Source organism: Pseudopodoces humilis, chromosome 6, assembly GCF_049639895.1.
Source record: "Pseudopodoces humilis isolate 2021_Gansu_Grassland_sample_001 chromosome 6, ASM4963989v1, whole genome shotgun sequence".
Lineage (NCBI taxonomy): Eukaryota > Metazoa > Chordata > Aves > Passeriformes > Paridae > Pseudopodoces > Pseudopodoces humilis.
In genome coordinates, this window is record NC_142205.1 from 1,077,937 (window position 1) to 1,105,809 (window position 27,873).

At 53.8% G+C, this 27,873-nt stretch overlaps 1 protein-coding gene across 3 annotated transcripts in view; it reads left to right on the plus strand.

The window, feature by feature from the left end:
* EXOC6B (exocyst complex component 6B) overlaps positions 1 to 27,873 on the plus strand; it is a 281,715-nt gene that overhangs the window by 149,573 nt on the left and 104,269 nt on the right. For all 3 annotated transcript variants that reach the window (XM_088056403.1, XM_088056404.1, XM_088056405.1), the window contains 8 exons: positions 14,707 to 14,790; positions 14,923 to 14,969; positions 16,892 to 17,012; positions 19,887 to 19,958; positions 20,746 to 20,843; positions 21,576 to 21,681; positions 22,527 to 22,636; positions 26,642 to 26,753. In XM_088056403.1, the coding sequence (XP_087912529.1) occupies positions 14,707 to 14,790; positions 14,923 to 14,969; positions 16,892 to 17,012; positions 19,887 to 19,958; positions 20,746 to 20,843; positions 21,576 to 21,681; positions 22,527 to 22,636; positions 26,642 to 26,753 (750 nt within the window). The remainder of the gene's footprint in view (positions 1 to 14,706; positions 14,791 to 14,922; positions 14,970 to 16,891; positions 17,013 to 19,886; positions 19,959 to 20,745; positions 20,844 to 21,575; positions 21,682 to 22,526; positions 22,637 to 26,641; positions 26,754 to 27,873) is intronic.

Below are 27,873 nucleotides of genomic sequence, written 5' to 3' on the forward strand. Positions count from 1 at the left end.
GCAGCAGCGCCTGGGAAAGCTGGAGCCGTCACCCTGGAGAGGTTGAATGTCCCTCTGGCCTGGCCCAGCCCTGTGCCCAGCGCTTCCCAAGGAATTCCTTCCTCCAGCTCTTCCAAAGGGAACGTTGGAACATCCCAAAAGGCTCCTGAGGGAAATCTCAGGGAGGATTGGAGCCGTTCTGTTCCCGCTGGATGAACACACCTCTTTAGACAACCGGGAGTTGGGGTGAGGGATCCAAACCCGATGTTTCAAGGCTGGCCACGTGTCCGGTGTTGATCCAAGGAAAGCTGTCTTTTAACTGGGATGAAGGGATGGGAAATCCATCTTGGATTTGGGCTGGATTGAGGAAAAGCTCTCCTGGCTGAGCAGAGGAGCAGAAGAAACAACCCGGACTGAACCCCTGCATTGCCCTCCTTAAATGAGCTGAGCAGCACCAAGGACACGGAATTTCCCTCCTGGCATTCCAGGAAAAACACATCTCCGTTCCCATTGGAACCTCCGAAATGGGATTGAAGTGGAATTTGCATCTCGGGTTGCTCGGAAGATTTGCTGTGGCTGAGCTTCCCTCAGCCTGAAAATCCCTGAAATTCCCTGGATTCGGAGGTTTGCGCCTCCACACAGATGCTTCCCTTGCAGCTGGGATGCCAGAGTTTGGCCGGGATTGGGACAGACCAGATCAGAAAATAGGGAATGGTGTCAGTCTGCGCTCCCAGGGAACAGGGACAGGATGAGGAGAGCAGCCTCAGGCTGTGCCAGAGGAGCTTTAGTTTGGATATTGGGAAGAATTTCTCCATGGAAAGGGCGGTCAGGCCCTGGAAGTGCCCAGAGCAGGGGTGGAGTCCCCATTCCTGGAGGGATTTAAAATCCATGTGGATGTGGCACCTGGGGACAGGGGACAGTGGTGACCTTGGCGGTGCTGGGAGTGGTTGGAGTCGATGATCTCAGGAGGTTTTTCCAACCTCAGTAATTCCATGATTCCAGAAGAGGCTGGGATTGGATCTGGCCAGAAGAGTCTCCTGCTCCAGGGTGTTCCCTGTGCCCTGAGGAAGAGGAGCATTCCCATCTGCTCCTCCAGCAGCGTTCTGGTGTGTCCAGGAGTTCTGCATTTCCTTGGAGAGCTTCTCTCCTTGTTCTTTCCCAACAAATGCTGTCCTCAGGATCCTGGAGCTCCTGGATCTGCTGTGTCTCCTCCCAGTTGTGCTTTCAAAAGTGGAAAACCCTTTCTCCTGGAAGCTCTTCCTTGCTTTTTCCAGAGGTTACATTCTTGGCAGGGAAGGAAACTCGGAGGGGACAACTGCTGTCCCTTCTCCCCTTCCAGAGCTCCCTGGAACCTGTGAGGTTTTGGAAAAAAGGGAAGTGGGAAAAGATGTTGTAACCAGGAAAAAGGGAAGCGGGAAAAGATGTTGGAACCAGGAAAAAGGGAAATGGGAAAAGATGTTGGAACCAGGAAAAAGGGAAGCGGGAAAAGATGTTGGAACCAGGAAAAAGGGAAATGGGAAAAGATGTTGGAACCAGGAAAAAGGGAAATGGGAAAAGATCTTGGAACCAGGTCTGCTGGGTGTGATGTCACTTCAAAAATTCCATGGGAGGTAGGAGTGGATGGGAGCATCCCTGTGTTTCAGGCATGGAGATCCTGATGTCCTCTCTGTCTTCATCCACGGAATTCCTGCTGGGCTGGAGCATCCATTCTCCATCCCACCCTCCCCTCTGCTGGTGCTTGGGAAGGGATCAGGCTCTGGATGGGTGGAATTCCTTCCAGGCTTTTGGGGTCTGCCAGGGCCCCACAAAGTCTCTGCTCCTCCAGAATCCCCTTTTGTGGTGGTACAGTGAGAGCTACGGCCCAGACAGGGCCGAGCTGCCCATCCCTCTTTCCTGAACTTCTCACTTTTCCATGGGCTCCCTCCGGCTTTGGAGATCAGAGCACCCAAGACGGGGTTCTGTGGGATTATCCAGGGTGTGGGGGAGCTCCAGATTTGGGGCTGGTTTGCAGCTTTTTGGGGCTTTAACTCCTCTGAACCACAGCGAGTCACTGATTCCAGCTCTGTCACACGAACGGGATTTTTGTAAGGGAGATGATGGAATTCTGAGCGTTGTGTTCCTCAGCCTGGAGTCATGGAATGGTTTGGAATGGAAGGGACCTTCAATCCCATCCAGTTCCATGGGCAGGGACAGCTCCCACCATCCCAGCTGGATCCAATCCCAATGTCCAGCCTGGCCTTGGGCATTCCCAGGGATCCAGGGGCAGCTACGGGAAATCTGGGAATTGCAGCCCAGGCAGGAATTCCTTGCCAAGATCCCAGCCCAATCTCCCCTTTCCCAGTGGAAGCCATTCCCTGGCTCCTGTCCCTGCAGCCCTTGGCCCCAGTCCCTCTCCAGCTCTCCTGGAGCCCCTGCAGGGACTCTCAGCATTCCCTGCATTTTGCCCTTCTCCAGGGGAACATTCCCAGCTCTCCCAGCCTGGCTCCAGAGCAGAGGGGCTCCAGCCCTGGAGCAGCTCCGGGGCCTCCTCTGGACTCTCTCCAGCAGCTCCACGTCCTCCTGCTCTTGGCCCCGGGGCTGGGGCAGCTCTGCAGGTGGGGCCTCACCTGAGGGGCTCCGGGACACAATTCCCACCTTTCCTTTGGGATCAGCCCAGCCTGATCAGATCCATTCCCGTGGTTTTCCACGACTCCCAGCCTGTTCAGCTCCTGCTCTCCCTGAGCTGTTGACAAAGCTCTTGTGGACACCAGAAGTGTCCATGGCACAGGATCCCTTTGGATAAACCTATGGAAAAAAGTCCATCCAAGCCTATTCCAGTCCCAGATCTGTCCTGTGGCTCGGGGTGTCCTCGCTCCGGGATTTGCTGAGAACAGTGCTGGAAAAGCTGGAATTCCCTGTCCAGGCCGTTGCTGTGTTATTTTTCAGCAACAGCCGGGCTGAAACAACCCTGTGCAGGGTGAGCTGGTCGTTCCTGCTGGGAAAACCAGGAATTTCTGGATTTATGCTAATCCATAGGCAAGGGGTGTCTCCTGACGGCTCCTGGGCTCCCTCTGCTCTGCCTCAGAGGCCTCCTGGGAGAGAAATTCCATTTTCTGCTCCGTGTTTTCAGTGGAATGAGGTTAAAACACTTGTTTGCAGAGCAGGGGCTGCTGTTTTTTGCGTCCTGGGAATGTCTGGTTTTCCCTGTTTTATGAATGGGAATGAGCTGGAAGCACTGGTGGCGTTTGGAAAAAGATTTCTATCCCAAAGTTTACTCCCAGTTCCACGCCTTTTTCCCCTGCAGTGCCAAGGAATAAAAATCCCAATTTATTTTTAATATTTCTTTCCAAGAGTGGAGCAGCTCTGGATTCCATCCTTGGAGGTTTGACGGGAGACACCGGAGCCGCGCTTGGATCTTGGGAGCAGAGCTGGCTCCAGGGGCGTCTGCTCCGGGATTTGGAGACGGGAGCTCCCTGACCCTTCCTCCAGCCTCAGCAGGCAATTCTGGGAATTTTTCCTCCAGGCTTTCATTTTTCCCCTCAAATCCACAATTCCTTGGTTTTCCATCACGTTTCCATTCCTTGGAATTCCATCATGCTGCCGGTGGTGGTTTTCTGTCGCTGGTGGCTTTGTCCTGCTCCAAGAGGAGAAACCCTGCTCATGTCCAGAGTTTGGCTTCCTCCTCCTGGTCCCCACATTCCAGCTGCTGCTTTCATGGTGATTCCCTGGAAAGAAGGGAAAATTCCTGGGTTTTTCTCTCCCCCTGACAGCACCAGAGCTGGAGCATGGGATGGGATTGGGGTCTCTCTGAATTCCTTGGATCTGAGGAGAGCGGATTCCCCCCCTCCACCTCACACAGGCTGTAAAAATTCCCCATTTCTCAGCAAACTGGGGATTCCTGCTTTTGGGAAAAGTGGAGCTGGAAAAGGGACTGAAGTGGGAAGAATCCTGGAATGGGCTGGAAGGGCTCTCATCTCCAGCCTTCTCATCCCTCGGATCCATCCGAGCCCTTTGCATTCCTGGGATGCTCCTTTGGGATGAGAACTCCTCCTTTGCTGTCCCGGCTCAGAGGTTGGGTTAATTAACGCCTAATTAGGAGGATCTGGGAAGGCTCTGGCAGGAGCCGGCTGCTCCAGGAGCCCTTTGGGAAGGTGTTCCATGGATTGAGGCTGGATTCCCAAAGCCAGGCTCGTTAATCCGGCTGTTCATCCTCTTCCAATGCTGCTCCCTCATCTCTGCTGGGCAGATTTGTCGGGAGCCGTGGGGACAGCACCGGGATGGGATGGGATCCATGGGATGGGATGGGATGGGATCCATGGGATGAGATCCATGGGATGGGATGGGATGGGATCCATGGGATGAGATCCATGGGATGGGATGGGATGGGATGGGATGGGATGGGATGGGATGGGATGGGATGGGATGGGATGGGATAGGATGGGATGGGATGGGATGGGAAGGGAGGGACAGGATGAGATAGGATGGGATAGGACAGGATGGGACAGGACGGGATAGGATAGGACGGGATACGATGGGGTAGGGTGGGAGAGGATGGGATAGAATGGGACAGAGCAGGACAGGACAAGACAGGATAGAACAGGGTAGAACGGGATAGGACAGGACAGGACAGGACAGAACAGGATGGGATAGGATGGACAGGACAGGAAGGGTCACCGCAGGTCCACGCTCCAGGGCCACACCAACCTGGGTGGCCGTGGCCAAGGAGCTGATCCCTGGCACCCCTCAGCCAGGGGAAGCTGTCCCAGGTGTGGGGCGACCCCAAAACTCCAGGACACCCCAAACGCCCACGCTCTGCCTCATCCCAACTCTCCCCCCCTCCCCGATCCCTGGATGTGCTGCCGGGCTCCAACATTAGAGGGCATCTCCTCCTCACGCTTTATTTGGCATTTCTTTTCGCTGCGTTTGGTTTTACTGCAGTGGGGCCTGTCCTTAAAAAGCCAGGAGAGCCTTTTCCCTGCTGTGCCGAGCAGCCAGATGGGAAGTGCAATATCCCGCTGCCCCTCATTACCTCGGAAAAGCTCCCCCTTCCCACATGTGACCATATTAAAGTGGCCTTTGCAGCGTTTTCCTCCATATAAAACTGTCTTCACTCCCGTGGCCCAGCAGTTAAAAGGGAACTCCAGCTGCAGGCAGGAGGCTGAAATTAAAGGCTTTGCCCTGCTCTAAATGGAAAATGGATATTGCTTCCCATATCCAGGGCTGGGAACAATGGGGCTGCGGGGTAATGGCCTGCTTTGCTGGGAGGAAGGAGGAAAAGGGGGAATCTCACCTTTTTCCCTCATGGTTAACCCTTGTGTGGCCGGTGGGGAGCGGGAGAGGCTGAGCCTGGGGTGAGTGGTGGCTCTTGGGGCAGAGCTGAGGGAAAGCCTGCAGCATCTTCCCCTGGAGACAGCGGGGTTTGGGATAATTCCCTGATATATTGATGTCCCTGTGTTCCCTGTTATCCCTGTGTTCCTTGTCCATGTGCTCCCTGCTGTCCCTGGCCGGGAGCTCGGGCTCAGTGGAGCTGGAGAGGGAATTTAATCTGTTGGACCTGGATTTCAAACTTTATTTTTTTTTTAATCTTGCTCTTTCTTTGTCGATTTTCGTCACTTTCAGAGTTTGATTTAAATGAGCTTAGCCAAGCCAAGGATGGGAGAGAGGGAAAGGAGAGTTGGGTCTTCCACGGACTCTTCCAGGCAGGATTTCTGAGGCCCTGCCTGGTTCTCAATGATTTCATGGAATCATGGAATTATTTGGCCTGAAAGGGATTTTAATCCCATCCAGTTGGCCCCCCCTGCCATGGGGATGAGCTTCCGCTATCCCAGGCTGCTCCAAACCCTGCCCAGCCTGGCCGTGGGCACTTCCTGGGATGGGGAGCCACAACCTCTCCTGACCTCCGGAGCCTCCTTTCCTTTGGGATCACCTTTCCTTGTGCTTCTTGGCCTCCCTCCTCTTCACCAGCTCCCAGTTCATTTGTTTTGAACTCCGTGACTCCGAGCCCGTTCAGAGGAACCCGAAACGCGAAATTCTCCACGGAACTCGGGATTTGCCGCTTTTTCCAGGACACGGCTGGAGGTCAGGGCTGGCTGGAGAGAGACCAAATCCTTCCCGGCTGGGAGGAGAGGCCCCTTGCAGCCACTCTCTCTTCCCCCCACGCAATTCCTGCTCCACTTCATCTCCGTGTTTTTGGTATCGAGGGGGTGTTTACAGTCAACAAACAGGAGCCTCCTTTTTGATCCCCGCCGAGCACCTGCGAGCGCGTCCACCAGGCGCTCCCTGAGATTTGTTGGGAATATTTAGGTTTTCCAAGCGGCACTTTTGGCCTCCTTGTGCCTCGTTAGTGGCTACCGGGGTTCCCTTATCTGCGCGCACATCTCCGGGGCATGTCGGGATGATTTTCTGCTTTTCTTGGCAGCTCCTTCCTCACTGGTGGGGAGCTCCTGGTGTTTGGTGAAGTGCTGGACCCTAAAAAAAACAAAACTATGCCCGTTTCGGCTGATTTTGGGGTAAAAAAACCGGTAATTTGTAAGGTTTTAAAGCTTACGGGCTGCGCTTTTGTTAAAATCTGTCACATCCAAGCTGCTGCTCTGAGCTGCTGAGCATTTGGGGTTGGGTTTGGGGTGTTCCCATGGAATTCCAGAGTGATGAGGGGGGAGTAGAGATGGGATCCAGGTTGGACTGAGTGGGTTTTTAGCATGGACGTGGTGTTTGGCACCTGCAGGCAAATTAAAACGGAGCCCTGGGCTGGGGCTGTCTCGGGCAGGTGAGGGTGACACAGCCCAGGGCTCTGCTCGACATGTGAGGGAAAGGAAATCCCCATTTTTGTTGGAACGAGACTGGAATCACCTAAACTGTGACTGAAACCCTCCAGAAATGGGATTTTGGCCCCAAATCTGGCATTTCCTCCTCCCAGAACGTGGGAGAGGGCTGGTGGGCAGGGCACTCGGAGCCCAGGCTGGGAGAGGAGTGATGTGGGACACTCGGAAGCTCCAGAGCTCTGTGCAGCCTGGCTGGGAAGGGATGTCCTGGGATGGGGCCACCAGGATCTCCTGGGATGGGGCCACCTGGATATCCTGGGATGGGGCCACCTGGATCTCCTGGGATGGGGCCACCTGGATCTCCTGGGATGGGGCCACCCAGATCTCCTGGAATGGGGCCACCTGGATCTCCTGGGATGGGGCCACCTGGATCTCCTGGGATGGGGCCACCTGAATATCCTGGGATGGGGCCACCAGGATCTCCTGGAATGGGGCCACCTGGATCTCCTGGGATGGGGCCACCAGGATCTCCTGGAATGGGGCCACCTGGATCTCCTGGGATGAGGCCACCTGGATCTCCTGGGATGGGGCCACCAGGATCTCCTGGAATGGGGCCACCTGGATCTCCTGGGATGGGGCCACTGGGGTGGGAAGGGACCTCAGGAGGGCTCCAATCCAACCTCCTGCCTGGATCTGGGAGATCAGACCTGGGTTTCCCAGTGATTTGTCCAGCCCGGCCTGGAAAGGTTCCAGGGATGGAGATTGGGATGCAGCTTTGTGAATTCCTGCTGCTGCTTCATGGAATCACGGGAAGTTCTGAGCTGGAAGGGTCTCACAAGGCTCCAGCTCTGGAGGGAATCATCCAGGGATCAAACCCCACACCTTGGTGTTACCCTGCTCCAACCAGCCTCGGGGATTTTTATTGTTCTCCTGCTGGAAAAACTTCCTGTCAACCCAAAATTCCCGTCTTTATCCACAGAGGGTCTCCCAAACCCGAGTTTGTGAGGGGTTCAGGGCTTCTCCCTTTCCCTGAGGGATGTTTGGGATTTGTGCTTTTGGATGTCAGCGTGTTGGGGAGCTCCTCCAGCCTGCCCAGACCTCTCCAGGGATCAGCCCTGCCTCGAGCCTGTCGAGTTTTCACCGAATCTGGGGACATCTGCAGAGTGGATGGACCTTGTCCAGTGCTCTGCAGGTCTCTGCTGAAGACACAGAGGGAGCAGGTCCCAGAATTCCCGTTATTCCCAATCCCAAAAGCTTTACTGGTTGTCCTATTCCAGGTTGGATGAGGTTTGGAGCCCCTGGGATGGTGGGAGGTGTCCCTACCACAGCAGGGGTGGCACTGGAGGGGCTTTGAGGTCCTTCCAACCCAAACCATTCCAGGATTCCATGATTTTAGTGGTGTCACATTGATAAATCCAGGTGGGTGCTGGGTTTAGGATTCCCCGAGCACGGAATTAAAGCTGGATTCATCCCTGATTATTTAAACCTAGAGCTGCAGTGATGGGGCTGAGCTGCTCTGTGGGTGGGGGGTACAAAAACCTTCTCCAGTGGCCGTAAAACTGGGCTGTTCGGTGAATTTGGGCTGTTCCCATGGATTCTGTGGATTTATTTCCAATAGATCCACAATAAACTGGCGCAGGCTGGATTTTCCAAGGAGGAATCTTCTCAGCAGACCTTGTGGCACATCCCCCTCCTTGCTCCATCGTTGTGGTGGGATTTTAATGGGAGAACTGGGAGGATTCACTGATTTTTAGGGAATGATGAATGGTGTTCCAGATGGGGGGCAGTTTGGGATGGCTCAGGCAACAGCATCCCACGGGAATGTTGGGTTATGGACCCCCCGTGTTACCCAGGTAGGAAATAGGTGAAGTGCACAAGGCTGATTTCTGCTGTGCTCCAAACCATTGCCACCCGAATTCCCAAAGTCCCGTTTCCCTGGGCATTTCAATCATTCCCGGAGGAGAATAAAACCGGGAGCACATTTTTCCTGGTGTCATCCCAGCCCGCTTGGCTCTCAGCTCCGCGCTGCTCCCGAATCCCGAAACATTTTTGGGTTTGTTCAGCTGCTGTTTTTGCTTTCTTGTGATTATCCTCTGTTTTCCCTTCTGTGGTGTTCATCCCCGCTGGTAATTACCCCCCTCTCCCTGCCAACTCTGTGAACTCCGGGGCTAATTTCAGCAGGAGAGTTCTGCCCGGCAATTTTACAAATATGAGGCGTTATTGAGGGTTTTTCCTGGACCGGTGATTACATGGAACGGGTACTTTGGATTCCTCCGCTCCCTCAGAGGGGTTGAGAGCTGGGTGAAGCTGGAATTAAAACCCAGCGGGGAAGGAGCAGCTCCTGTGCCCAGCGCTGGCTTCCATGGAATGGCTGAGGTTGGAAAAGCCCTCCGGGGTTGGATCCAGCTGTTCCACCGCTGTCCCCAAGTGCCACATCCACGGGGATGTGAAACCCCTCCAGGGACGGGCACTCCAAACCTCCCTGCGCACTTCCATGGAGGAATTTACCCAAATATCCAAAACTTCCCCAAGGGGTCACTTCCTCTGGTTCTCTCCCCCGAACCGTGGGAGAAGAGTGGCCCTAAAACACAAATCCCACCCGGAGTTTCAGCTGGGTAGCCCAGAAAACTCAGGATCTCGTGGAATATTCTCATCTCTCTGGAATATTCTTGGTCTGGTTGATGTGTTCATTTGGTTTTCTGCTTTTTTTGGGTTTTTATCCAGAGGAAAACTGGATTCAGGCGTGGAATTCAGAGGAGTAATGGATTATCTGGAGACCTGAGGAGATGAATAGTCCTAAAGAGATGAAATGTGGGAAACTGGGTGGTCTGAGCTCCAACTGCCACGGACAGGAAGAAATATTTTCCATTTTGAGGAGAATGTAATGTGGGAGCAATGGGAATATCTGGGGAGATGAGGGAGGAATGCAGTTGGGAGAAAGGGATGGAACTGGGAGGATGAAAAATGGGAGCAGGGTCACGAGAGGGGTGGTGGAGAGATGGAGTCCCAGATTCCTGGGAATGCAGGAACGGCTCAGGAACGAGAACGCCGGGAGCAGTGCCGTGTGGGGATGGCTTTGGTCACGTTGGCAGGTCCCTGCGCCATAAATTTTTTGGAAACTGCTAAAATGTGAATAGGATTCTCTGATTTATTTTTTTTTAAATTTTTGTTTTTTTGGGAATGGTTCCAAAGGCCTTTGCTGCTCCTTCCCTTGTGCTGCAGTTCAGCTGTTGGGTTGGAGGGAGGAGGTGGCATCCGGAACCTTCCGAGGCTGAGGAGAATCCAGCCAAGGATGGGAGTCAGGGCTTCCCTGTGGCATTCCCAGCCCAGCTCCCATCACTTCTGCTTCCCCTGCCTGTGGAAAACACCTTTTTTCCCTGGAAGTGATTCCGAAGTAATTTTAACTTCCGGAGATTGTGATGAAGGTGCTCCGGGTGCTTCACCTTCCTCAAAGGTGCCGGTGAAACAGGGATGGAGATGCGGCCTGGGCCTTGTCCCCGTGGGACAAGGGAATTTGTCCCGTGGGGATCAGGAATTTTGGTTCCTGTGCTTCCCTGACCCCCAGGACCTGGGGAGCTCCACCATCCTGTGGTGATCCCGAGGAGCTGGTGGGGAAAATTCCCCAGAGGAATGAGGAGCTGCTGGAATAAATCCAGAGGAGGCCCCGGAGCTGCTCCAGGGCTGGAGCCCCTCTGCTCTGGAGCCAGGCTGGGAGAGCTGGGAATGTTCCCCTGGAGAAGGGCAAAATGCAGGGAATGCTGAGAGTCCCTGCAGGGGCTCCAGGAGAGCTGGAGAGGGACTGGGGCCAAGGGCTGCAGGGACAGGAGCCAGGGAATGGCTTCCACTGGGAAAGGGGAGATTGGGCTGGGATCTTGGCAAGGAATTCCTGCCTGGGCTGCAATTCCCAGATTTGCTGGGGCTGCCCCTGGATCCCTGGGAATGCCCAAGGCCAGGTTGGACACTGGGATTGGATCCAGCTGGGATAATGGGAGCTGTCCCTGCCATGGAATGGGGTGGGATGAGATGATCTTTCAGGTGTTTTCCCCACCCAAACCAGTCTGGAATTCTGGAATTCTGTGGAATGGGGTGGGACACGGCCGTGCTGGGGGACACTGGAAGTGCAGCCAGGTGTGGGATGAGTTCCTGTCTTCTCTGTCCTGAAGGGAAGCCTGCAGGAGGATGAGCAGGCTCTGGAGCTGGAGGATGAGGGGATGAACCCAGCTCTGCCTGGGCTCGGTGCAGCCTCAGCAGAAACCTCCAAAATCCTGCAGAAACCTCCAAAATCCAGCAGAAACCTCCAAAATCCAGCAGAAACCTCCAAAATCATACAGAAACCTCCAAAATCCTGCAGAAACCTCCAGAATCATACAGAAACCTCCAAAATCCTGCAGAAACCTCCAAAATCCTGCAGAAACCTCCAAAATCCAGCAGAAACCTCCAAAATCCTGCAGAAACCTCCAAAATCTGCTCTTCATTGGGCCCGAGCCCTCCTGCTCCTGAGGAGCCGCTCCCGCAGGGCCCAGCAAGTCCTGGAGGCCACCACAAAACAGTGGGGAAACGGCAGCTCCTGCGAGTTCAGCAATGCATTAATGACTCATTAGTTTCTCATTAATTTCCAATTGATTTCTCATTAATTTCCAGTGGATGTTCCTTGAAACTGTGTGAGGTGTTTGGTGGGAGTGTCCACCCTCGGCCTTGCTCTGCTCCCGCCTCTGAGGGTGCCACACGTTCATCACTTAAAGAAATGGTTAAAAAAAACCCCTTTTGGTTTAAAATCAGCTCCACAATGCAATTGTTTAATTAATGCAATGCATTATTTAATGAATCTACTCCAGCTTAATGAGTGGCTTCGCCCCAAGGCGTCAGTGCTGGGGTTGGTGAGGATGGAGGTGAGCAGGGGGGTTTGTGCTCCTTGTGGAGCTCTGGAGAGACAAGGTCCAGCAGAATTTAATAAATCTCTTTAGTGCCATCCCCTCAGTGGTGAAAAATCCCTTTTCCTTGGTTTTTCTGTGGTGGAGAGGAGCTGGAGAACTCCAGGATCCTGAGAATCACCAAGTTCAGGCCTTGGAGAGGGCCTCAAAGGGAAGTCACTGCTCCCTGCTCTGAATTTATCACTTAGTAACTTCAGGCATCACGTGATTTTATCTCTTGGTTTGATGAAACCTGTATTAATCCTTCTTTTTCTGGGTCTCACCTCTAGATCCCTGATTTCTGCCTCGGGATCCTTCCCTTTCCTGAGGGAAACAGCTTTTGGGAGTTTTGGGAAGCCCTGACAGGGAGATGTTGGTTCATAGTTTCCATTACTAAATTGTCTCCTAAATTATCAAATTTCTTGTAGACTGAAGCTGATGCTGAACCTGACTCCAGGAAAAAGCTGGGATTTATGATCCAGGTGTGCTGGATGTGCCCAGCATGGATCAGGAGCTGCTCATCCCGAGCCTCCTGAGACTGGGCCAGGACAAAAAGCAGAACTCCAGGACAAAATCCACCTTAGAAATCCCCACATTCCTTTGGAGTGCTCGTGCACAGTGGCAGGGAGGGCTTGGGCATGGATTTGAGCACCTGAAAAGGTTTTTTGGATGGATTTTGGGAGCTAAGAAGGTTTTGGGGATGGATTTGAGCACCTGAAAAGGTTTTTTGGATGGATTTTAGGACCTAAGAAGGCTTTGGGGGGGTGGATTTTAGGACCCATGAAGGTTTTGGGGCTGGATTTGAGCACCTAAAAAGATTTTGGAGATGGATTTTGGGACCTGAAAAGGTTTTGGGGATGGATTTGAGCACCTAAAAAGATTTTGGAGATGGATTTGAGCACCTAAAAAGGTTTTGGAGATGGATTTGAGCACCTAAAAAGATTTTGGGGATGGATTTGAGCACCTAAAAAGGTTTTGGGGATGGATTTGAGCACCTAAAAAGGTTTTGGAGATGGATTTTGGGACCTAAGAAGGTTCTGGGGATGGATTTTAGGACCTAAGAAGGTTTTGGGGATGGATTTGAGCACCTGAAAAGATTTTTTAGATGGATTTGAGCACCTGAAAATGTTTTTGGGATGGATTTGAGCACCTAAGAAGGTTTTGAAGATGGATTTGAGCATCTAGAAAGGCTTTGGGGATGGATTTTGGAACCTAAGAAGGTTTTTGGGATGGATTTGAGCGCCTGAAAAGATTTTTTAGATGGATTTGAGCACCTAAAATGTTTTTTTGGATGGATTTTGACACCTTGGTGAAGGGCAGAATTAGGTGGGAGAGCTCTGGGCACATCCCTGGGCTGATTCCTACCAGAGCCTGGAGCTGCACTTGGGAAAAACAAGGAGCAAGTCAGGCTATGGCTCCTCACAAGCCCTCGGCAGCCTGGTTGTGTAATGCCACAACAGCTGGAGAATCATTAAATTACCATCAGGTTTTGCTTTTAATTAATTTATTTTCTGGAGAGGAGCAGGTTGACAGCTGGTGCCTCGCTCAGGTGATATTTGTTGCTGCACGTTGTTTGTTTTGTGAATGCTAAATGAGGTGGAGTCGGGTTGGGTTTTTTGGGATTTGTTTTGGGTTTTTTGGGTTTTTTTTTTCTCTCTCTCTCTCTCCCCCCCCCTTGGCTCCCAACAGTTCAAAGCAAGACGTTGTCCCTTCCCTGAGATGTTTGTGATCGGATTTCAGACAGAAAACAGGGCGGGTGTGGAGGAGGGAGCAGCGGGCAGGGATGAAACACGCGGGGTTGGATGGCCCGGGGCAGGGGGCCAGCGTTCCGCAGCAGATCCTTGGATTCTCCAGGATTGGGATACTGAGGTGGGGCCTGGTCTGGAGCAAAAACCACCCCAGAGCTCAGCCCAGGGGTGATGCCCATGGAAAGGTTTGGGGATGGGAATGCTCTGGGCACTCCAAGGTGGGAGAAGTGAGCTCTGGAGCTGTCCGTGGAGCGCTGTACCCCACATTCCAGACTTCTGGAATCCACAGAACCCCAGGAGGGCTCGCTTGGAGGGACCTTTAGAGCCCATCTGTGGATTGGGAATCTTCAGCTATCCCAGGGAGCTCTGAGCCCTGTCCAAGCTGGCCTTTAATTCCCCCAGTTTGTGTCTTTGGTGTCCTTTGGCTCCTCCCTCTCTTTGCTGACACCATCACTGGTTGATCCATGGATCAATCCATGGATCAATAAATCTGATTTTTGCCCAGATTATGGCCCAGAGAGCAGCTGGGCACATCCCCGTGCCCCACATCTGCCCAGCGTTCCTGTGCCCGAGCACTCGGGGCTGGCCTCGGTGTTTGCACACAAACTCTTCATTCTCTGATACCTGGATGGGATTTTGGAGGAAAGTTCCACATTTCTGCTGGAGGAACACGAGCTGGGACACGGAATGTTCCGGCTCTGGGGTGGCAGCAGGGCCAGGGCAGTGCCCGTCCCCTGTGCTGGGGCACCCCCAGTGCTGGGACAGCTCTGGAGAGCCCTGGAGGGGCTGGAGCGTGGCCAGGGAAGGGAACGGAGCTGGGATGGGGCTGGAGAATTCCTGAGGGAGCTGGGAAGGGGCTGGAGAATTCCTGAGGGAGCTGGGAAGGGGCTGGAGAATTCCTGAGGGAGCTGGGAAGGGGCTGGAGAATTCCTGAGGGAGCTGGGAAGGGGCTCAGGCTGGAGCAAAGGAGGCTCAGGGGGAATTTCTGGCCCTGCACAAGTCCCTGGCAGGAGGGGACAGCCGGGGGGATTTGGGATCTGCTGGCAGGGAACAGGGACAGGAGGAGAGGGAACGGCCTCAGGGCAGCTCAGGGTGGATATTGGGAATATTCCTACATGGAAAGGAATCTGGAATTGCCTAGGGAGGTTTGGAATGCCCATTCCTGGAGGATTCCAAAGCCCCTGGATGTGGCACTCGGGGACAGGGGCAGCGCAATGGCCTCGCTGATCTCAGAGGGCTTTTCCAACCTCAGCGATTCCATGATTTATATTCCAAGTGACCTCTTCCTGCACATCCTGACGGCTGGAATGACCCTTTCCTGTTTTCCAGGGAGCCCGGGAGACCTTTGAGAGCTACTACAGGAAGCAGAGGAGAAAACAAGCTCGGCTGGTGCTGCAGCCTCCCTCCAACATGGTCAGTTCGTCCTGCCCTTCCCAGCCTGGAATGTCATCCCCACTCTCCCACTGCCCCTGGCTCATCCCAAAAATCTCCCTTTGCCCTCGGCCACCTGGGCTTTAACCTCTGCTCCCTCCCTCTTTGTTGCAGCACGAAACTTTAGACGGCTACAGGAAGTATTTCAATCAAATTGTAGGGTAGGTGTTCCTTTTATACACGGCCCTGCTAAAAACGGGTGTCCTGGGCTGCTGGGGAGCCCAGAAAAACCGGGAGAGGAGGGAATGTTGCTATTTTTGGTGGTCCTTGAAGCCAAAATGGGACAGAAAAAGAGAAAAAAATGAAAAAAAAAACCCGAGGTGGTTTGTGCTTTTTAAGTGTTGCAAAGTGAATTTTATCCCCTTTGCTGTGTCACTGGGGGGAGCGGGGAGGGACCTGCCAGCAGCCTGGGAATTTCTGGGGGTTTCTGGGAATTTCTGGGAGTTTCTGGGGATTTCTAGGGGTTTCTGGGAATTTCTGGGAGTTTCTGGGAATTTCTGAGGATTTCTGGGAATTTATAGGAATTTCTGGGAATTTCTGGGAATTTCTGGGAGTTTCTGAGGATTTCTGGGAGTTTCTGGGGGTTTCTGGGAATTTCTGGGAATTTCTGGGAATTTCTGGGGATTTCTGGGGATTTGAGGGTAAACAATCCCTGTGGATTATGTGCATCTTCTTGCCCCTCTAATGACATGAACGGGCCCTTCTGCCTCAGTGATTCCGCAGTATTGAATAATTATTCTTGAGTTATTTTCCTGCTGAAGGAGGTGTTTCTCTGCTCCCCAGAGCTGCTGTTTTGTCACACTCAGATTTGACAAAAAAAATCTTCCAGAACTGAGCTCCGAGAGGAGAATTCCGAGGGTTGCTGATCCATAAAAATAGCAGGGGATTCGTTGTTTATTCAGCTAATAATGAGAATTATTTCAATACCTAATTATGACCTCCACGAATTCCACGTGCTCTGCTCCCCTCGTGCAGCTCCCTGCTCCTGGGCTGGATTTCCTTGGATAAAATCAGCTGGAAATTGGTGTGACACCGATTAAAATGTCCAGTCTCACCCTCATTCCCTGGAAAACACTTCCTTTTGGAGCAGCAGAGTTGATACCTGGAGATTGGAGTGGATTGATTGTCTGGGAATGGCTGGGAGCACGTGGTGGAGCTGGGGTGGCAGGGAGGATTTTCCCTGCACTTCCAACATTTTCCCCTGCAGTTCCAACATTTTTCCCTGCAGATAAAGCATTTTTCCCTGCAGATAAAGTAGTTTTCCCTGTGGATAAAGCAGTTTTCCCTGCAGTTCCAACATTTTCCCCTGCGGATAAACCATTATTCCCTGCGGATAAAGCATTTTTCCCTGTGGATAAATCAGTTTCCCCTGCAGATAAAGCAGTTTTCCCTGTGGATAAATGAGTTTTCCCTGCAGATAAAGCAGTTTTCCCTGCAGATAGTTTTCCCTGCAGTTCCAACATTTTTCCCTGTACTTAAAGCAGTTTTCCCTGCAGATAAAGCAGTTTTCCCTGCATTTCCAACATTTTCCCCTGCAGATAAATCAGTTTTCCCTGCAGATAAAGCACTTTTCCCTGCAGATAAAGCAGTTTTCCCTGCGGATAAAGCACTTTTCCCTGCAGATAAAGCAGTTTTCCCTGCAGTTCCAACATTTTCCCCTGCAGATAAAGCATTTTTCCCTGCAGATAGTTTTCCCTGCAGTTCCAACATTTTTCCCTGTACTTAAATCAGTTTTCCCTGCAGATAAATCAGTTTTCCCTGTGGATAAATCATTTTTCCCTGCAGCCAGAGCATTTTCCCCAGTTGTGATGGGACGGCCGCTGGCTGGAGCAGAGTTTAACCCCTGGTTCTTGCAGGAATAACGAGGTAGAGAACCGGTGGAGAAGGAATTCTGCCTTTGTGCACACACAGAATTTGCAGGGTTTCAACTCCTCCAACCCAGCGCTGTCAAAAACCAGGGAACAAAACCTTTGGAGCCGCCTGGATTTGACAGATCCCCCAAATCCCAGCTGGCCCCGGGGGCTCAGGGACGGCTTTTCCTGTGCCAGAGCTGAGGTTTTGGGGGCGTTTTGTGGCGTTTCAGGTTTTTTGTGGTGGAGGATCACATCCTGCACACGACCCAGGGCCTGGTGAACCGCGCCTACATTGATGAGCTGTGGGAGATGGCCCTGTCCAAAACCATCGCGGCCCTGAGGACTCACTCCGTGAGTAAAAGCCCGGCAGAGCTCAGCTGTTGCTTGACTGTCCTTGACGTGCTGCAGTTCTGCCTTTTTTTTTTTTTTGCCTTTGGAATTCTTTGTTTTCCCTCTTTTCCGATGAGTGTTTAAAGGAGTGACGCGGACACGCGGAAAATTCACTTTCTCCGGCTTTTTTGGCCTCTTGGTTGGCGGCATTTCCCTTCCAAACTCGATATTTGGAAGGGTGAAACAGTGCTTTTATATTTTCATCATTATTTCATTCATAATTTTTGAGGAGCACCAGCAGAGGGAGTGGATTTGTCCCAGAAAATGTTGGGGAAAAGGATCTTTTTTGGCACACTGAGGCATGGCCTTGTTCGATACAGGATCAGAGAATCTCAGAGTGGTTTGGGTTGGAAGGGAGCTTAAAGATCATCTTGGTCCCTTAAATTTCATGGCTGGAAAATGGGCTGGAAAATGGGCTGGAAAACCAAATCCAGGGAGAGAGAACGCCAGGAGCACCTTGGGTGAAAATGTGGGAAGAGATGGATGCGAGCACTGGGCTGGAAGCATCCTGGTGCAGGGGGAGGAGGTGGAACCGGCTGGGTTTGAAGGTCCTTTCCACCCCACACCATTCCCTGCACCTGGATCCCTGTGGGATGAGGGACCCCAGGAGATTCCCGGTGTTCCCTCTCCCCATCTGAGTGACTGGAAAGTCGATTTGTCCCAAAAAATGTTGGGGAAAAGGATCTTTTTTGGCACATTGAGACATGGCCTTGTCCAATGCAGAATCAGAGAATCCCAGAGTGGTTTGGGTTGGAAGGGAGCTTAAAGATCATCTTGGTCCCTTAAATTTCATGGCTGGAAAATGGGCTGGAAAATGGGCTGGAAAATGGGCTGGAAAACCAAATCCAGGGAGAGAGAACCCCAGGAGCGTTTTTGGGTGAAAATGTGGGAAGAGATGGACGCGAGCACCGGGCTGGAAGCATCCTGGTGCAGGGGGAGGAGGTGGAACCGGCTGGGTTTGAAGGTCCTTTCCACCCCACACCATTCCCCGCACCTGGATCCCTGTGGGATGAGGGACCCCAGGAGATTCCTGGTATTCCCCATCCGGGTGACTGGAAATTTGCCTCCTTCCCGTGAGCTGCTGTGCAGGCAGAGGGGATAAACACCAACCCCCACGGGGCTGCAAACCTGTGTTTGTTTTCGTTTCGGGTGGGATTTTCTCGGGGCTGGGAGCAGGAGGCTGAGCCAGGCACGGGGTTTTTCGGTGTTCCCAGCTTTGTTGCCGCTCGGGTTGTTTCAAGCGGTGCCAGAAGGAACGCGCTCAGCGGCTGCCGGGGGAGGCTCCTGCAGCACTCACCCAACATTCCGTGATTTCCCAACTCGCTCCGAGCGCTCCCAGTTAAACCAGTGCATCCCAAACTGGGATCTGCGGGAAAGCTCTCACCTTGCCAGGGCCATTTCCATTCTTCCGAGGCAGACAAATTTATCCCTGGATTTTCCTCCTCGCCGCAGACGGGGACATCTTTAATCACTTGCGATGCTTCAGGGCGTTATCTTTCTTCCCGACTCTCCTTTTTGGACAGGGAGATGGAAAACGTGTGTCTCCCAGTCCTTCCCGCTGATTAATGGGGTCGTTCCTCCTGGAGTTTCCAGCGAGCTTTAAATCCCGCTCTCGTTCCAGCCTGGGATCGCTGATTCTATATTTGGGCAGGCTCTGTCTCAAACTTCACATTTTTCAGCACGGGGAGAGTTTTTTTGGCTGCTCCTGGGAAGCCTGGGGGGGACTGGGGCGGCTCTGGGACACGGGGTTGTGTCTGGGGGGTTTGGAGCGGGATAAATCCCTGCTCTGGAGCTGGAATCCAGCTTGTTTGCCCTCGGCCCGGGCCGTGGATGCCTGGCTGAGATGCTTCATTACCATCAGACACAACACAGTAAATATTAGATGAGAGGCGCTGTCCCCGTCCCAGCGCTGCGGGATCCGGCTCCTGTGGGTTCTCAGGCACACCTCGGATATCTCTGGGGCAGCCCAAAGCCTCCTCCAGCCCGGGGAGCTGCAGCACCCTGAGCAGCCAGCCCAAAACCTTCCCCAGCCCGGGGAGCTGAGGCACCCTGAGCAGCCAGCCCGGGGAACCCCAGCCCGGGGAGCCATGGCACCCTGAGCAGCCCAGCCCAAAGCCTTCCCCAGCCTGGGGAGCTGCGGCACCCTGAGCAGCCCAGCCCAAAGCCTTCCCCAGCCTGGGGAGCTGCGGCACCCTGAGCAGCCCAGCCCAAAGGCTCCTCCAGCCCGGGGAGCCGCAGCACCCTGAGCAGCCCAGCCCAAAGCCTTCCCCAGCCTGGGGAACAGCAGCACCCTGAGCAGCCACCCCAAAACCTTCCCCAGCCCGGGGAGCCGTGACACCCTGAGCAGCCACCCCAAAACCTTCCCCAGCCCGGGGAGCCGTGACACCCTGAGCAGCCACCCCAAAACCTTCCCCAGCCCGGGGAGCCGTGGCACCCTGAGCAGCCCAGCCCAAAACCTTCCCCAGCCTGGGGAGCTGCGGCACCCTGAGCAGCCCAGCCCAAAGGCTCCTCCAGCCCGGGGAGCCATGGCACCCTGAGCAGCCAGCCCAAAACCTTCCCCAGCCTGGGGAGCTGCGGCACCCTGAGCAGCCCAGCCCAAAGGCTCCTCCAGCCCGGGGAGCCATGGCACCCTGAGCAGCCAGCCCAAAGCCTTCCCCAGCCTGGGGAACAGCAGCACCCTGAGCAGCCACCCCAAAACCTTCCCCAGCCCGGGGAGCCGTGGCACCCTGAGCAGCCCAGCCCTCACAACCCTCACGGGGTGAAGCTTCTGGTTCTGGGCCGGGCTCTGTGCCGGGCCACGCGGTCACAGCTCTTCCTCTCTGCCCTCCTCTCCAGTCCTACTGCTCTGACCCCAGCCTGGTGTTGGACCTGAAGAACCTCATTGTGCTCTTCGCCGACACGCTCCAGGTACGCGGGGCTCGGGCCTCTCCTCATCCAGTGCCGCTCCAGCGGGGCTGAGCTGGGCTGGCCAAGCTCTGATTTTGGTATTTCTGGGTGAGGATCACCTGAGGGACACCCTGATGGCTCTGCTGATCCAGGCTGGCCGATTTTGGCATTTCTGGGTGCCATTGTGTAAAAAAAAGTGTAGTACAATGCTGCTTCTTGTTTCAACGAGAAATGTGCACATTTCCTGATCAGCTCTGCTTTGGGTTAAATCTCAGACCACCTTGGAAAGCATTTGCTTTTGGGTAATGCTGTATTTGAAAATGTCCTTTATCCACTCATGGCTGTTCAGCTCATGGAACCAGGCTAGAGCTAGCTGAAAGGAGAAAGCCACCTTCCCTTTGGCTTCTCTGCACAACCTGGTCACTCTGGTAACAATTCCCTGTCACCTGAGGGACAGCCTGCTTGGCTCTCCTGCTCCAGGCTGGCCAAGCTCTGATTTTGGTATTTCTGGGCTGGCATCACCTGAGGGACAGCCTTATGTCTCTCCTGCTCCAGGCTGGCCAAGCTCTGATTTTGGTATTTCTGGGCTGGCATCACCTGAGGGACAGCCTGGCTCTGTGCAAGGAGCAGGCCTCGGCCGCCTCACGCAGGCCTCGGGCGGCTCTGGGGGTTTCTCCCCGGCTCAGTCGCCCCCTGAACCCCTCCAGCAGCACCAGGGGCGGTGCTGGGGGAAGATTTTCCCCTATTCAGGACAGACAATTCCCAGCTACCCTCTGGAGGCTTCATTCCCTTCCCTCCCGCTGCGCAGGGCTACGGCTTCCCCGTGAACCAGCTCTTCGACATGCTGCTGGAGATCCAGGACCAGTACAGCGAGACCCTGCTGAAGAAATGGGCAGGAGTGTTCAGGTGAGAGGCTCTGGAAGAAGCACCTGAGAGCTCTCACTGAGGAGTTTTGGCTCCTGCGTGGAAGTTTTTTAGGGATTAATTATGGAATCAGGGAATGGGTTGGGTGGGAAGGGACCTTAAAACCCATCCAGTGCCACCCCTGCTATGGAGCTGCTGGAATAAATCCAGAGGAGGCCCCGGAGCTGCTCCAGGGCTGGAGCCCCTCTGCTCTGGAGCCAGGCTGGGAGAGCTGGGAATGTTCCCCTGGAGAAGGGCAAAATGCAGGGAATGCTGAGAGTCCCTGCAGGGGCTCCAGGAGAGCTGGAGAGGGACTGGGGCCAAGGGCTGCAGGGACAGGAGCCAGGGAATGGCTTCCACTGGGAAAGGGGAGATTGGGCTGGGATCTTGGCAAGGAATTCCTGCCTGGGCTGCAATTCCCAGATTTGCTGGGGCTGCCCCTGGATCCCTGGGAATGCCCAAGGCCAGGCTGGACACTGGGGCTGGATCCAGCTGGGACAGTGGGAGGTGCCCCTGTGGCACTGGATGGGATTTAGGATCCCTTCCCAGCCAAACCATTCCATGATTCTGTGTCCTTGCTCCATCACTGAGCTGTGGCCACTTCGGGATACCCCTGGCTGCTGCTGCAGGAATTTGGGATCACCCCTTGGCCTGGCACCAGCCTCCGGGGGAATGTCCTGACCCAGCAGGAAAACTTTCCCCTCACAGTTGTCCCCCCAACTCTTCTTTTCCCAGAAACATCCTTGACTCAGATAACTACAGCCCCATCCCGGTGTCAAATGAAGAAGTTTATAAGAAAATCGTTGGACAGTTCCCATTCCAGGATTCTGAACTCGAAAAGGTGAATTTTGGAACAGGGAGAGAGGCCTGGCCTGGCTGCTGGGGCAGGAGAGCCTCACACCCTTTGTGGGCGTTGAAAGGATCAAAAAAACAAACCCCAAATCATCCCCCCAGTCCAAATAAACGATAAAAGAGAAAGGAAAACAACGGGAAAGAACAAATATTCCTCCCATGGGATACATTTCTCCTGGTGTGGATGTGGGAAGTGTGATTTGTGTTCCTCTCAGGGTGTTCACAGGTAGAAATATCCACTTCCACTGGCATTTTATTCCCCTATTATGGACCCTGGGATTGGCCTTTATTTGTTTCAGTCTCATATTTAGAGAAAAAGAGCCCAAAAAAGTGGTGGATCTTGGCCTTTGCACGAGCTTGGAAAACCCAAGTGTGTCCTGGTGTTCCCTGGATCCTAAATCCTGCAGGCAGCAAATCCAACCCTGGTGATCCCAGTCAAGGGCTTGGATTTCTGTGTCCTGCCCCAAAATTCAGTCCTGGGCTTCAGCTTCGAGCTCTGGGGGTGAAAGCTGGGAAAATCTGGTGTTGGAAAATCCGTTTCCTCCTGGTTTTGGGGGTCGTTGGGCAGCGCCGGGGGGAGGTGACCGGGAAAACGCCTCGTGCATGGTGTGAGAGGAATTCCAGGCGTTCCCACGGAGGGAGAGGAAGGGAGCTGGGAGAGGGAATGAGGGGATGGCCCCAAACGCCACCTGGCTCCAGATGCCATTTGTGATTATCTGCTCCCCTTGGCCGAAGTGTTTGTAAAATCCAGGACAAACCCCGGAATTCCTTTGCCTGCCTGGATCTCGCTGCTGTCCCTGCCCTCCCTCTGGAATTCCCTCCCGTGTTTTCCAGCAACCCTTCCCAAAGAAGTTCCCCTTCTCGGAGTTCGTGCCCAAGGTCTACAGCCAGATCAAGGAGTTTATCTACGCCTGCCTCAAGTTCTCCGAGGACCTGCACCTCAGGTGGGAAGGGCTGGCACTGGGAGAGCTCAGCTGGCTCCAGACATGGATTCTGTCCCTTTGGAAGTGGCCCTGGAGCAGTGGGGCCTCTCCTGGAGGGGGCAATCCCGGGATGGTTTGGGTTGGAAGGAGCTTTGGGGATCACCTGGTGCCAGCCCATCACAGGGACACCTCCCACCATGCTCCAAGCCTCCTCCAGCCTGGCCTTGGACACTTCCAGGGAATTCCAGGCTCCCAGGACAATCCCAGTTGTGTGAGGAGGGAGGGGCTGCTTCCTCCCAGGTGTTTCTGCAGTGGTATTTTAATAAATAGATGATATAGATTAATATTTTAATAAATAGATGAACCTGGGTGTCTGGAGAAAGGCTGTGATGGCCACTTGTCACCAGGAACATCTCTGACCCCCTCTGGCCTCCCCTCCCTGCTCCCCAAGGAGTGGGAATCCCGTGGTTCCATGAAAGCCTTGTCAGGAAGACTCTGAGGGTTGGATTTTTGGTCAGGAACGAGTTTCAGCTGCTCCTTTCGTGCTTTTGTTTTTCTTGTTCCTTCGGGGAGTTTATATACAAATAATGTGATTTTTTTTTTTTTTTTTTTTAAAGCCTGCAAAATATTCCATGTGTTTACTCTCCCTGCTCCATCCCGAGGTGCTTTGAGGCTCGTTTCACCCATGTGTACGTGTGTGAGACTGAAGAGCAGCGGGCTCTGCCAGGAGCTCGAGCTGAGGCTTTGCTTTTGCAGCAGCAGCGTGAGCAGCTCGGGAGAGGCTGAGGAGTGAGGGACAGGAATCTGCCTGGGAGGATTCATCCTCCTTCCCTTCCCTGGGAAAACAGGAGGCTGGATTGGGGATTGGGAAGTTCCAGCTCCTTGGGAGCTTCATATCCCAGCCATGACCTGACCCTGGAGCTGCTGGAGAGAGTCCAGAGGAGGCCCCGGAGCTGCTCCAGGGCTGGAGCCCCTCTGCTCTGGAGCCAGGCTGGGAGAGCTGGGAATGTTCCCCTGGAGAAGGGCAAAATGCAGGGAATGCTGAGAGTCCCTGCAGGGGCTCCAGGAGAGCTGGAGAGGGACTGGGGCCAAGGGCTGCAGGGACAGGAGCCAGGGAATGGCTTCCACTGGGAAAGGGGAGATTGGGCTGGGATCTTGGCAAGGAATTCCTGCCTGGGCTGCAATTCCCAGATTTGCTGGGGCTGCCCCTGGATCCCTGGCAGTGCCCAAGGCCAGGTTGGACACTGGGATTGGATCCCAATGGGATATTGGGAGCAGTCCCTGCCCATGGAATGGGATGGGGATGAGGACAGGGATGGGATTTACGGTTCCTTCCCACCCAAACCATTCCATGCCTGCCCTGTTAGGACAGTTCCTGGGGCTCAGCAGCCCTTCCGGTACCTGCCCCAGGCTCTCCAGGATTTCCCTGCTCTCCTTGGAGCCAGGAATGCCGATTTGGAGAAGCATTTTCCCTGCAGGTCCCTGCTTGGTTTGGGAGCTGAGGAGTTTCTCCTCAGCTCCTCTCTGGTGGCTCCCATGGCCACCGTGGCCCCTCTCCCTTTCCAGAGCCCATTCCCGGTGGATGCGGCTCTGGCAGCGCTCCCTCCGGAGCTTCCCCATCCCGGGATGATTGGCTTTGGCAGGACAGGGAGCAGAAGTGTCCCCGTGGGTCCCTCCCGGGGCTCCCTCCGCACCCCTCATTAAAATTCCTTTCCACATTGGATTCTCCAGCCCTTTCGGAGCAGCGGGGGGAGGGGATCCCCGCTCCGGCTCTCGGAGCCAAACATTTGGAATATTTCTCTGCAAACCCCTGTTGACACTTTCTTCATTTCACCCTGACAGCTTGAATTAGGTTTTATTAGGAAGCTTGGCTACAAAGCCGCCAGCGAGTTCCCTTTTCTCTTCCCTTTCTTTTTTTCCCTGGCCCTGTCATTTACGGAGCACCCCGGAGTGCTGGGGGTCAGCCCGTCAGTCACAGGGGCCTGGAGGTCACCGCAGCTGCCACGGGATCCGGGACAGGAGCTGTCATTATCCCAGACAGTTCCCTTCCAGCCTTTTCCTGCACAACACAGCCCACGGCCCAAAGCGCGCCTCCTGCTTTTTTTACTTATTTTTTTCTTTTTTCCCCCTAATTATTTTGTTAAAGCAGCTCCTTGTATTTGTTGGATGGGAGGGTTCTCCTTTATGTGGGATTTGCTTCACTTGGGGGAAGCTTTGAGTGGGTTTGTAGGGCTTGGAGTTTTTATTATTGGCTCTATTAATTGGATTAGAGCAGGAAAATTCCCTTTATCTCCCTTTATCTCCTCAGCACTTTTGCCCTTTTACAAGCTGAGTTCATCAGGTTGCCTTTAAGAGTATCCCCTGGCTTTTCCCAGTGGGATTTCCCATGGGACAAGAGGGAATATCTTTGGGAAACGGTGAAGGATGAGATGGATCACCTCTAATCCACCAAGATTTGGGTTGGGATTGAGGATTTTCTACAAACGAAGCCCCGCTCCTGCAAAAGCTTGGAATACAAAGTTCAGGGACAGCTCCCACTGTCCCAGGCTGCTCCAATCCCAGTGTCCAGCCTGGCCTTGGGCATTCCCAGGGATCCAGGGGCAGCCAAAGCAAATCTGGGAATTCCATTCCAGGGCCTCCCCGCCTTCCCAGCCAGGAATTCCTTCCCAAGATCCCACCTCACCCATTCCCTCCCCCCACTTGCAGCATCCCAGCATCCCCCACCTTTCTCCCGGGATAACTTCAAGGTTGGATTCTGTTTCCCACGTCAATCCCGGCTTTGTGACGTGGCTCCTCTGCCAGGTGGAGCAGGAGACGGAGCCAAAGGTCAGGGGCTCGATTTACCGGGACACTTCCCAGCCTTCCCGCTGGGAATTCCCTCTCCTGCCCCTGACTGCAGGGGACAATTCCCGGTGCTGCCAGGGCTAATCCAGATCCAAGGAGCCTCTGGCAGGGTGGGTTGGAAAAACCTCCTGGAGAAAGGAGCAGTGGCACCGTGAGCACCTTGGAGGGGCCGAACCCCCAAATTCCAGCAGTGCTGCTGTTCCAGACACCTGGGAAAGGGCAGGAATGGGGTGCAGGAGTTTCCTGTCTGGTGTTCCAATACTGGAGCCAGGCTGGGAGAGCTGGGAATGTTCCCCTGGAGAAGGGCAAAATGCAGGGAATGCTGAGAGTCCCTGCAGGGGCTCCAGGAGAGCTGGAGAGGGACTGGGGCCAAGGGCTGCAGGGACAGGAGCCAGGGAATGGCTTCCACTGGGAAAGGGGAGATTGGGCTGGGATCTTGGCAAGGAATTCCTGCCTGGGCTGCAATTCCCAGATTTGCTGGGGCTGCCCCTGGATCCCTGGCAATGCCCAAGGCCAGGTTGGACACTGGGGCTGGGATCTGGGACAGTGGGAACTGTCCCTGCCCTTGGGATGGGGTGGGACGGGATTTGAGGTCTCTTCCCACCCAAACCATTTTGGGATTCTGGGATTCTGGGAGCTGTGCTGTGCTGAGGAGCCCCTGTGTGGAAATCCAGGGATCTTTGGAAGTGTCTCCTTCTTAAACCCATTCCCAGTGCCCTCATTTCACTCCTGCAGTTTTTCCAGTTCTCTGTTAAGATCCTTTCCAACCCAAACCATTCCATGTTTCTGTAATTTTGTCTAAAAGCCCAGAAAGGGCTAAGAGGGGAATTTTGGGGGATTTGATTTGGGGTTTCACTGCTGCAGATCTTTTCCCCTGGACTCACATTCAAATCCCCAGCGCTGGGGTGGGGCTGCCATGGGTGGCTCTTCCTTGGGCTGCACCGGCCCCTCCGGGATGGGAGGCTGAGGAATGTGGGATTTGCTGGTGTTAATCCACCTTTCCTCCCAAAACATGGATAAAAAAGGCCAGAATTTGCTTATTTTGATGTATTTAAAACAAGTGAGCACTGCACAGCTGCTCAGGGATGAGGCAGGGGAGAGTTGGGAAGGAGGATGAGGAGAATCCCTGATTTTCTTTCCATGGAGCATCTTGGAAATTCCTCTTTCCCTTTCACTTCACAGCTCCACGGAGGTGGATGACATGATCAGAAAATCCACAAACCTGCTGCTGACCCGGACCCTGAGCAACTGTTTACAGAACGTGATCAAGAGGAAAAACGTTGGACTGACAGAGGTGGGATGTGGATTCCCTTGGGAACGGAGGGACAGGAGCCAGGGAATGCCTTCCACTGGGAAAGGGGAGATTGGGCTGGGATCTTGGCAAGGAATTCCTGCCTGGGCTGCAATTCCCAGATTTGCTGGGGCTGCCCCTGGATCCCTGGAGTGCCCAAGGCCAGGTTGAACATTGGGATTGGATCCTGCTGGGATTGTGGGAAGTGTTGGAGACGGAATTAGATCATCTTTGAGATCCCTTCCAAGCCAAGCCATTCCTGGATTGTGGGATTCCAGGGCAGGGTGACAGGAGGTCCCTTGGAGCTCCTTCAAGCACCTTTGGAGGTGCTGGTTTGGAGCAGTCCATGAAATATTGGGATATGAAATACGAAAACAATGGAACTGCTCAGGGTTGTTGGACAGAGCAGGGAATTTTGGATTGTGGCAAAGTGAAGAGGTTTCTTTGCTTTTGGTTGTGAATTTTGCTCTCTTCATTTTTTGGAATCTGAATGAAAGTCAGAGGACTTTAGGGAGGGCCAGGGAAGATCCAAGGTGGAAATGTGAGGGAATGGGGCAGCAATCCTCATTTCCAGGCGATGTTTGAGTGGGTTCAGCACGTTGCTGCAGCACAAACCCTAATGTGGGATTTTCTCGGTGCTCCATCCTTTTCTCTGTACAAAATCAGGTTTCTGATGATTTTAATCCATGTAAATCTGCAGGACCCCAGGGAAGGTGTGACCTCTGTGTGCTGGTATTGACCAAGGAATTATTAATTGCTTAATTAATAATTGCTGCCTTGGATCATGTCAGCCATGGCTTTCCCTTCCCAACTTTTCCTTTCTCTCAAACATCCCACAGCTCCTCTGGACACCCTGTTCCAGTTCTGCACCTTTTCCAGTGCCTCTTTTCCTTCCCAGTGTCCAGGCTGAACCTTCCAAGGTGTCACCACCACCTTTCTGACGCCGCCAGCACCAGTGCTGGGACCTTCGTGGTGTGACTTCGCAATTTCTGCGCCTGCCCCTCGGAAATCGCTGATGAATCCAATCTCCCTCAGATTTGGGAGCGTTTCCAAACCCTTCCTGCACGGGAGGTGGCTCCAGACAGCCCCGCCACGCTCCAGCAGTGAAATGACACCAACCCAG